Consider the following 10,722-nt stretch of genomic DNA (forward strand, 5'->3'; position numbering starts at 1 on the left):
CTGAGGAAGACCCGCCCCCCCCCGGGAGACCCCCAGCCAGTGCCGCAGGACTCAGGGAAAGAACTGGGCGCTGGGGGACTTGGGGCTCCTGGCAAGCGAGTAATTAGAAGTAATTGCTCAGACTTAGTTGGTGTATTTCAGCATTGTGGTTTTCCTTTTTTATTAACATAGAACGTATTATTTGTTTTAGGGGTACAGGTCTGTGAATCATCAATCTTACACAATTCCCAGCCTTCACCATAGCACATGCCCTCCCCAGTGTCCCTCACCCAGCCACCCCGTCCCCCCGCACCCCTCCCCTCCAGCAACCCTCAGTTTGTTTCCTGAGATTAAGAGTTTCTTAGGGTTTGTCTCCGTCTCCGGTTTCAACTTGTTCCATTTTTCCCTCCCTTCCCCTGTGATCCTCTGTCTTATTTCTCGAATTCCTCATACCAGGGAGGTCATAGGACAATTGTCTTTCTCTGATTGACTTATTTCACTCAGCATAATACCCTCTAGTTCCATCCACGTCATTGCAAATGGCAAGATTTCAGGATTTTTGATGACTGCATAGTATTTCAGTGTGTATATAAATACCACATCTTCTCAATCCATTCGTCTCTGGTTGGACATCCGGGCTCTCTCCACAGTCCGGCTATTGTGGACGTTGCTGCTATGAACATTTGGGTGCACGTGCCCCTTCAGATCACTGCGTTTGTGTCTTTAGGGTACGGCGTTGTGTGTAAAGGTCACTGTGGGACCGTTACACGAGGTTGAGCCCCAGGAACGAGGCAATCTCCCCCCATGCCCTGCGTCTGTTGCGGCTGGGAGCACGAAGAAGAGCAGCATGGCCCTCGTGGCAGGCCCGTCACCCGACCACGCTCTTCCAGAGGGACAGCAAGCCCCTGGTGGCACGTGGGAAGAACGGCCCATCGGGGTCACCAACACCACCCCCTGGCTGGCAGCACCCCCCAATCTAGCTGCAGACAGGGGGCTCCCCCGAGAACCGCGTCCCTCCCCAGGCCCCCCTTCCTGCCCCGGGGCGGGGGAGCCTTCGCACGGATCCCAAGGAATGAGAGGCAGCTGCAGGCTTCGGGCAGACACACGAAATGTGAGGCAAACACGTGATTCGCCCTCACTCAAAAATTCCTCGTGCAAAACAGTGACTTGATCTTTCTCTGTCGCTGAACTTAAAGCCCCCACCCAGGCATTCAAGCCCCCACCCAGGCATTCGCGGGTAAATCCAGTCTGGGGTCTCCTGCTCCATGTGCTGAGGGCTTGTGGGCTTCCTGGCTTCTAACAGGGGACAGGGTCCTGCTTGGTCTGCCCTGGGGGCACTTCTCAGTGCGTCCAGGCCGCCGGGGTGGGTGGCCCGGACTTTTGCAAGCTTCCTCCAAACATGGGTTCTCGTCCCTCCAGCTTCCCCTGGGCTAGTGCACACCCTGGGGGGGGGGGTCCCAGACACTTGGGGGCCCTGCAGTTCACAGACCTGCCTCTAGCTCTCTCTGGTGGGACGCCGAGCAGCCACGTGGCCACGGCTACTCACTGACTTGAGGGCACCGGGGGCCCCTGCTCTCTCCCCACTTCCCCCAGAGTCTCCCCCATCCTGCCGGTGCGCTGACCAGGAGCTGAGCACGACCCCTCCTCCACTCTGAGAGCCTAGAGCTGCTGGGGATGGGGGGGTGGGTTCTGCGGGTTCTGCAGACCCTGGAACCAGCCAGACTCTCGGCTCCCGTCCCCCTCTCTGCTGTGTGACCTTGGACTCCTGACCTCATGCTCTGTGCCTCTCCTCGCTCCCTTGTAATCCATACCTCGCAGGGCTGCTGCGGGGCCCCGCGACGTAAGACGCGTGAAAGACAGCCCCACAGCCGTGAGCCTTCCTTAGAGGAGCCGGAACCGCCCCTTTATCATGTGTAGGGGGCAGGGCAGCCAGTGCTCCCGGAGACCCTCCTCTCTTCCAGTCCGGGTCTCTCCGGCAGCATGGAGACCTCTCTGGGGGTGGGAAATGGAGGGCGCGGACCGCACCCGGAGTTCGGCTCAACCACAGGAAAAGGAGAATGAGAAAGAACTCTGTAATGTTGGCAAAGATGTTTTCCCTGAATTGATGGAGACCCGAGGTCGGTCTGTAAGTGCGGCAGTGAGGGGGTGTGGCTCGCCCCTGTGGGGATCCTGGTCTTTGACACGCAGGTCAGGTCGGCGCCAGGATTTCTGGAATCGGAACTGGTGCTTTGGCACATTGGTGGTGTCAGTGGGGAGAGAGGGAGGGCGGGGAGGAGGGGGACCAGGCAGTCCTTGTTCACAAGGGGGGGCCACGGTGCTTTAGGGCTCTGGCCGGCTTCATCCCAGCCCCGCAGGGGGGCAGACCCAGCTACAGACCTGGCCTTCCCAGGTGCCCGCCTTGGGGTCCCCCAGCACTGTGCCTTGGGCGGGGCCGGGCTCGCCAGGGTGGGAGCGCCTGACACTATAGGCTTTATCCCCTGAGCCTCGAGAGCTGCTGGGATACTGGGGAGAAATGGATTGTTCCAGAAAGCAGGAGCAGAGCCCCTAAACGGGAAGTAAGGGTGCAGAACGCTGGGGCAGGGGGGAGCCAAGGTCTTGTTATCCCCGCTTCTGTGGGCCCGGTGACTGTCCCCCGCCCGACCCGGGTAGGAGGGGGAGGGGGCTTTCGGGAGATGGCCTGACGGGAACAGAGAACACATCTGCCAGCCTTTAGGATTTTTTTAAATTCAAAAGCTGTGATTCAGGTTTGAGATGGAAAGGATGGGAACAAACAGAGGCCAGGGGGGCAGGGGTGTCCTGGGGTTGCCCTGCTCGGGGGTACCAGGCGAGAAGAGGCAGGAGACCTCACCGGGAGATGAGTCTCTTCACCGCAGAGCCCGCCGCCTTATTTCACAAGACCCCTTTGGATCTCCTGAACGGAAGTCAGACTTAATAATTTTATACTCAGTGACATGTGTGCACACTAAGTAAGATCACGACGCACATCGCCGTATAAAATGGGACAAGTAGAGGGAGAGGGATGGCGGCTGGAGGGACACCACATGTTTCCGTGTGCCCGCACTCTGCATGACAGCCTGGGGGAAGGTGTCAGAGGCGTGGACGCTCGCCCCTGCACAGAACCCTGCACCCCCATCCCCCAGCGAGAGCACCACCTAGGAAGGCAGGGAGCCCCGGGCCCGGCCGAGAACCACTGGCCTGTCCCTGGGCCCCCATCACCCCACCCGCTCTTCAGCCCAGTCCTGGCGACGCCCACCTGCCAAAGACCACGGGAACACAGGAGCCGTCCAGGGACGCCGTGCACACTGGGGCATCTCGGTAAGACGGCGTTAGCGAGGACAGACTCGATGGGCGTGTGTTATGTGACTTGGCTCAGGACTGGGTGCCGGCAGGAGGCAGAGGGAGCTGAGAGACTGGGTATCCCAGTAAATCCTTGTCTGGGAGGGGGAGGAATGAAGCCGGGCGGCGGCTGGGAAGGGTCGGAGCTGCCGTACACGGGCCTGCCAGTGGGGGGAGGCTGGTGGTCCCTGGGGTCCAGGCCTGGCTGGGGCTGGGTGTCTCCCTCCATGGGGGTCCGCGGCCTGGCGAGTTGCAGGCGGTCTGTGAATTCGTCTCTGAGCTTACCACAGCGCCCCTTAGGCTCGGGTCAGGGCTAGGCTGAGGCCGGACGTTGAAGGGGAAATCCTGAATCGGAGCGATCAAGGTAAAAAGTATTTCACTGGAGTGATTTTGTAAAGTGGCCTGGCAGGGTCCCCCGGTCGTCTGATCCCCCCAGAGACGCAGTTTTGCCTGCTCCTTTGGCTTTGATCCAGGCTGGGGAAGAGGTCAGCTTGGGGCCTGGGTCAGCATCTGCACCTCGGACGTGGCCATCCTCTCCTCCCCGACAGCCCACGTGCTTTCGTGGTTGGGCGTCTGCCCCCCACAGAGGGAGCTGCCCGTCTCTCTGCCCGGCCGGCCCGTGTCCTGGCTGGGACCCACCCTGCAGACTGAGGCCTCAGAAGCTCCCCAGACGACTGTAGCCTCTAGAGTCCCTCCTTGAAGACGTTGTGATGCTATTGGCTTTGGGGGGGGGTTAGCATTCACGCTGCCCGGGACCCCCAGGGAGCAGACAGTCCAAATGTGACCCATGTGAAGATCCCCCGTGCCCCCTGCGGAACTGCAGAGAGAAGTTTGGGGAGAAAACTTTGAGCCCCAGGATGAGACGATTGAGACCCCCAGCCCCTGTGCTGGGGGGAGGTGGTTTCCACGTCTGAGTCTGGCCTGGGGTCTCCCTATTTACCCGGGAAGACGCTCTCAAAACTACAATGCACGAGGAGGGGACAGAAGACTTCGCCCGGGGTTGGGGTGGGGGGCAGGACCGCCCCCCGTGGTGGTGTCTGGGCTGGAATGGGGAAGGCGGCCTCCGATCCAGCCCACGAATGGGGTGGCAGGTGGCAAGCGCGGTGTCTGTGAGGGGGGATGGCTGCATCCGAGAAGCGCGGGATGCGGAGGCCTGGGGACTCTCGTGCCTCCGTGGGGCTGGGGGCTGTCCCTGTCCCTGGCCAGGCCTCAGCGCTCTCCTCACTCCGCAGATGTGTGACCATGCCTGGAAGCTGCACGTCCCCGAGGGCCTGTGTGGTCACCGGACAGTGATCCCGGCAGGCCGCACGCAGAGGACGCAGCCACTCTTTGCACCCCTGCCCTAAGCGAGTCCCCCTGGGACGTCGGCCTGCGGGGCAGTGATTCCTCAGCTGGCGGTCATGGGCCCGGGTCCAGGTCCAGGGCGCCCAGGGCCACGGAACTTGCGCTGAGAGCCCGGGGGGTGAGGTGGCCCCACAGAGTCTCGGCGCTGTGTGCTCATCTCACCCGTGGAGCGGGTCGGGGGAGCCTCGGTGAACAGACACGGACTCAGCACCGTCAGCGGGAAGACAGGGAGGTGTCCCCTCGCTGGCGGGAGGGCGTGGCGAGCGCTGGGAGACCAGCAGCTGGAGGACGGTTGCCGGCCGGGCCGGGCGTGAGGACTGGCTCAGCGGGGACAATGCGCTGCGTCAATCGGGGTCTTGCTCTCCCACTGGGAGCTCGAGGGACCCGTCTGCCCACCTAATGATGGGAGCAAACTCAACCCCCTCCCAACGGGACAGCGAGAGCCAAAGTTGACCCATCGGGAACATTCCCGAAGCCTTGTTGTAACTGAGGAAGGGACGGGGGGAGGAAGGGGGTCCCCAGCCGCAGGCTCTGGGTGGACCCTATCCCTCCAGGGCACAGGAGCAAACAGGCAGTCTCGGGGCAGGTGGGGAGCACAGAGGGAGGGGACATCCGGCTTGGCGCCGAAGCTCGGCCGAGGCAGGCAGAGACACGCGGGCTGTCACCATCGATGGGGCTGTGTGGCAGGAGGCCGCAGAGCCGGGCCCTGGGGGAAGGAGCCAGGTGTGTAGCAAGGAGGACAGTGACAACATGGCCCCGTCACCAGGGTGACCTCCAAACCCCTCCAGCTAAGAGCCAGCCTGGTCTCCAAGGCTGGGCTTGGAGTGTAAGGAGAAACGGACCCAAAGGCAGAAGGGGGGTCCGTCCCCGTGAGCACTGCTCTGGGCAGCACCTGCTGCGTGGCCTGAGATGTTTCCAGAAAGGGTCGCTCCCTAGGCCTGGCAGGTGTCGTGGCTGGGCATGAGAAGGAGCACACGGGGCTTTGGATCCAGAAGCCTGGGCGTCCTGTCGTGGCCCCTCGGAGCAGACCCCACTGCACGGGATTTTTCAAGTCTTTTTCCTTCTCTTTCCTTATCTGTAAGGCAAGGGTAATGGAACCTCACCTGCAGGGACATTGTCAGCTCGGCGGACCTGGCCCCAAGACAAAGCCAATAGTTCTGATGGGAGCTGCTGGTGTCTCTTTTCGGTAGGACGATGTCTCAGACCAAGAGACCTCATTTCTGTGAGCTACACCCCTTCCTGACGGCTGGAGCGTGCGGGGAGTCGAATCTCTGGGCATCAGAGGGTACAGGAGGCAGAAACAGCTCGTGGGACATCCAGGCCTGAGTGGAGGGACACCTGGGAGCCCCACGCGACGTCAGTCGGGAGCCACGTGTCCTAGAAAGCCAGGGACGGAAGGAACCGCCCTGCATCGCGGGGCCGTTAGGACTTCACGAGGACCCGAGACAGAGCCCTCATGGAGAGACCAGCTCCTTTCATCACAACGCTGCGTCCGTTTTCAGCGGGAAAAGCGAAAGGAGGCCACGAGGGTGTCCCAAGGGTCACACCTGACTTGCAAATAAACAGCAAACGTGCCAAGGGCAAGACGGCTGTTGTGCTTTGCTCTCTTCGCGAGGACATTAATCTCGTTTGTTTTTTGAAACGGACATTGGAAATGTCTTTTCTGATTTTGCAGCACGTGGCGGCCACTGAGCAGGGGGCTGGGCCTCCCTGCCGTGTCGGGCTTGGTCTGAGACCTGTGACCTCATGCAAACAGTGCCCCTTGGGGTCACCTTTCCGCTCCAGGTGGGGGGAGGGCTTGGAGGCCCCGGGCTGGAGGCGCTCACACCCCCCCACCGTCCCCGCAGCCCCCATCGGGGAGACGCTGAGAGAGGAGAGCCGCTGCCGAAATAAGACACAGGAGCATCAAGTCTCGAGTCTCGAGTCTCGGGAACGAGGAACGGCCCTCATGCTGAGCACGGGATCTTTATTCGTTAAGACTCTAGCTCTCCGTGAGAGGGCGGCCGGGAGCCAGGTGGGAGAAAAGCAGGGGGCAGGGGGCAGCCGGCAGAGGACACAGGCGGTGGGGACCCGAGGGCAGAAGGTCTTATCCCGGCGTGTCCGGGGCCAGCGCACGCGGCTTCAGAATCGGCATTCTGGAAACAAAGCACAGGCATTTGCGTCCCCACGACCAGCCTCGGCCTCACCCCCCAGGTGCCAGGCTTCTCAAGGTCAAGACAGGCTCCAAGGTCAGTGCCTCGTGCTGGGTTCTCCCCAAGTCCCTGGGGAAGTGTTGCGTGTCTGACCTTGTGGGGAATAGAGCCCACCAGAAGCTAGGGGGTCGGGCAGGTGGTAGGACGGGCCTCGGCAGGGTCCGCTGTCAGCAGCAGAGGAGAAGGTGCAGCCCCTCCCCGCGCCTCCGCTGAGGGGCCCCAAAGAACGGGGACAGCCAGCAAAGAGGCAGAGGCCGACTCCCTCCTGGTCCCGAAGCCTTATCTGGGCCTCTGCCTGGATTTGCCAGGAAAGGGCAGGAGGCTCGGGGCGGTGGGCGGGGCCCCAGCCCATCTGGGAGCTGGCATCAGCTGGAAGGCGGCCCCACTCCCTCATCACTGGGGGACAAAGGGCGCGGGCCGATTTCAGGAAGGCGCCTATGTCCTTCCTAGAAGATGACCTGGCATCTGGACTGCCAGGTGGCTTCCAGCAGACCTCACGCCCCGGATGTGGGGCTGGAAGGACAGAGCCAGGGCCGCCCACCCCCCGCCCCCACCGCGTGGGCAACACCTGCTTGCGGCTGACACCCCGGGGTGGCTGTCCTGACCCCACTGCACTGCTGAGGAAGGATGGGGGTGCCCCCCGGGAGGAGGCGGGCTGGGGGAAGGTGGGGGGGTGCGGAGAGGCACCACGACTCGGTGCTGGGGCCGCCACTATGTATCCCACCAGGAGCACGTCACGGACGACGGTGCTTCGGTTGCTGAATGTGGCTTCAAGCACCGGCCCCGCTTCCCTAACCTGTGCATTTTCCACTCCTCTCCAGGCCAGTTTTTCGACCAGCAACACGTACACACGTAGCACCTTGACTGTGAACACCTTTTCCCAAACAACGGCTTTTAGGATCAGCACAAACCCCTTAGCAAAGGGACAGCAGGGGACAGCCCCCGGCCGCTGACGTCCCTGGGCGTGACTCCTCCGACTGAGGCCTCCACCGGTGGACAGCCACGGCGCTGGGGGTCCTGCAGGGGCGTGCGTGGCCTCCGGGGACCCAAGAAGGATGCCCTGCACGCGGGACGGCTTACCTGTGTCCTGCAGAGGCTTGAAGCACCAGGGGACCCCGTGGATGCTGGAGTCGAAGCAGCAGCCGCGATTGGTGCACTGCTCGGAGCTGATCTCGGGGTAGCCGCAGTCCACCCTGTCCTTGGGTGGCACCTCGCACAGGTTCGTCGCTGTCCCAGACAGCACCCGGTCAGCGCTGGAGCCCTGGCTGGCCCCGTGGGTCCGCTGACCCCAGCTGGCCAGCGCGCAGCCTCCCCCGCTTCCGAGCTCAGAGCACGTGACCCCCGCCCTCCCCCCAACACCTGCTCGAGGAGGTCGCTCTTCCCACATTACCCGCGGGAGCTCTGGCCTCTGTGGGGGCCCCTGGCACTGTGCATCCCCAGTGTCCCCTCAGGGGTCCACGGCCACGGTTCCCTCCCGCTGGCAGGAACCAGGGACCCTCTGTGGGCCCCTGAACCCACAAATGAAGTTCCCCGTCACTGTTTCATCCGCAGGAACTGCCCCCCTAAACACGCGCACGGTGTAATCCGAGACACACACTCAAAACGGAAAACCACAGCGTGTGCTGTTCTCCCTCCTTCCCGCGGCTCCCTGTCCCCCAGCTGCTTGCTATGCCCCGTCTTCCCGGCACATCCTTCCGGCCGCAACACTCGCTTTTGAAGCGAGCCTACGTTATCTCAAGTTCTGCGGTGTTTCCCTCGTCACCTAACGGGATTTTCCTTAGGAAAACAGAAACCACAGGGAACCCCTGACATCCTCTTCTGCCCCTGCCACTCGCTAAGTCCTCGTTCCAGGGGTTCCCGAACCTCCCTAGCGCCGGGATCCCAGATTCACTGTGGCGTGGGGGCCCCGTCCCGGGCTGCAGGGCGTGCCAAGCCGTCTGGGGGACTCTGGCGGGCACCCCAGCTGGGAACCCTAGGCCGCCTTTGGCGCCTGATAAGAACCGCACCTTAATTTCTTCAAACGAGGGTGGACGGGAGAGCCACACCCCCTCCAGCAGGTGCAGGGCCAGGGCAAGTGGAAACGGGCTGTGTGTGCTGCAAATATTCCAGAAGAGAGGGTTCGCCGGCTCTCTGTTGGGTAAATGTACCGACACAGTGTGCCGAGACCTTTCTGGTAATCCAGAAACCTGCGCCAAGAAGGCGATGGGGTGGGAAGGGTCGGCCGCAGCCGCCAGCCAGGCCAGGCAGACCTGGGTTCTAACCTGCTTCCGGCACCAAATGGGAGAGTCGCCTGCAGTCAGCGACTAACTTTCTGAGTCTCTGTTTCCTTATCTGTGAAATGGGAACAGCGAGACTCAGTTTTCGGAGCTACTGGGAGGAACCGCGTGCGTCTGGTAAATGGCCATTACTAAGCAACGTGGGGGTCTGGTCACCTTCCTCAAACCTCCCCACAGCCCCTCAAGCCTAGATCTTGGGTCTCTTCTCATCCTCATCATTCCCTGCCTGCGACCAGCGCCCTCCTGCCTACGGCGCGGGGAGGAGGTCAGAGCAGTACTCACACAGGCCCTGGTACGCCGCTGCCCTGTTAGAGGACCCCAGGACCAGGACCACCACCAGCAGCCAGAGCGCTCTGGCCTCCATGGTCACGGGCAGGTGGGCTCTGGGGACCCGTCTACTCGGAGAACCTGCCGCGTCAGCCGAGAAGACGCATTTATACTCCCGTGTTTGTACAGGAGCTCTGGCTTCTGTTTGCCTGGGGGTGGCCCTCCCCTCTAGCTCCGAACCGCACCTACTTTTCCCTGCGCAGGACTGAGAAGCCCCCAGCGGCTCGTCTTCCTGAAGGGGGACGGGCAGCCTGACCCCACCGCCGCGGTAGCACGCCTGCGGGGAGGCCAGATTCCAGTCTCTGGATTAATGCTCCTCTCCGGGGGCCAGGGCTGTCTGTCCCAGGCTAGCCTGGCCTGGGGGAGAGGATGAGGCTCAGCGTGGGGCTGGCCGGCAGCCAGAAACCCAGCCAGGAGCAGTCTAGAAGGCTCCCTCCTCAGTGACTGCAGAACCCAGAATCCCCGACTGGCCTTGGGGACTGGAAAGGCGGGTCCCCTCCGGGGGTAAGGCCCGCTGTGTGCACAGATCTCCTTCCTCCCTCGTAATTCTGGAAAATCCCGTCCTTTCTGTTTGTGTTGTTAATGGCAAGACTTCTTTTTATCATTAAGTACACTTTCGTAAATGTATTCGATACACTTATTCACTATTTTAACAAAACTGAGTGTGATAAATTGTAATATTTTGATAAAAAGAGAATACACACGGTAGGTTTTTGAAGATCAGAAAACCCAAAAAAGCCCTCTCCTGTCCAGAGGTATGTGTGGTCCGTGTGTCTAATACTTTCTTAGCTATGTTTCCAGAAACGTTCTCTCTAGATCTAAGCACGTTCTTAACCCAAACAAGAACTCACGAGACATCTTTGCAGCTTGCTTTTTTTTTTCTTTTTCAATGAAGGCTGTATCCTGGACGTTATTTTATAACAGTCTACCAACGAGGCGGGAACAGTTATGCCCATCGTCCAGACGAATGAACTGAGGCTCACAGTGCAAGGTGCCTGTCGGGGTCTCCTCTCGTGGGTCTGGCAGAGCCAGGATCCTGGAAGCTGTGTAGGACCCAGAAGCAGGTGCACCTGTCTGGTCACCTCAGCCCCCCGTGGGGCTGCAGGGCTGGAGAGGTCGCGAACCACCCCGCAGATTGTCCACAAAGCTGTCCTCCGCCCAGCGACTGATGGGGTCTGGCTGTGCAGGCGTTGGCAAGGAGGGTTGGGTCCCACCTGTGACCGCCCAGCCCTCGCCCACGGGGAACCCACCCCAGGCGACCCTCACCC

General features: G+C 61.5%; 1 protein-coding gene across 1 annotated transcript; it reads right to left on the minus strand.

The window, feature by feature from the left end:
• Window positions 1–6,571: 6,571 nt before the first annotated feature.
• Window positions 6,572–9,565, minus strand: TFF3 (trefoil factor 3). The gene is made up of 3 exons (XM_046003887.1): window positions 9,410–9,565; window positions 7,932–8,078; window positions 6,572–6,794 (listed from the first exon to the last, which is right to left on the minus strand). Exons 1-3 carry the CDS (start codon window positions 9,489–9,491, stop codon window positions 6,781–6,783), a joined length of 243 nt encoding a protein of 80 aa, XP_045859843.1. The 5' UTR covers window positions 9,492–9,565; the 3' UTR covers window positions 6,572–6,780.
• Between the last annotated feature and the right edge of the window lie 1,157 nt (window positions 9,566–10,722).

The sequence above is a fragment of the Meles meles genome, chromosome 4 (genome assembly GCF_922984935.1).
Source record: "Meles meles chromosome 4, mMelMel3.1 paternal haplotype, whole genome shotgun sequence".
Classification (NCBI taxonomy): Eukaryota; Metazoa; Chordata; class Mammalia; order Carnivora; family Mustelidae; genus Meles; species Meles meles.

What these genes read in the sequence shown, in the direction of transcription:
- TFF3 (XM_046003887.1), bottom strand. Translation starts at nt 9,491, where the DNA reads ATGGAGGCCAGAGCGCTCTGGCTGCTGGTGGTGGTCCTGGTCCTGGGG. An exon ending in AGCGGCGTACCAGGGCCTGT is followed by an intron (nt 8,079 to 9,409) that starts GTGAGTACTGCT and finishes TGTCTGGGACAG; the next exon opens with CGACGAACCTGTGCGAGGTG.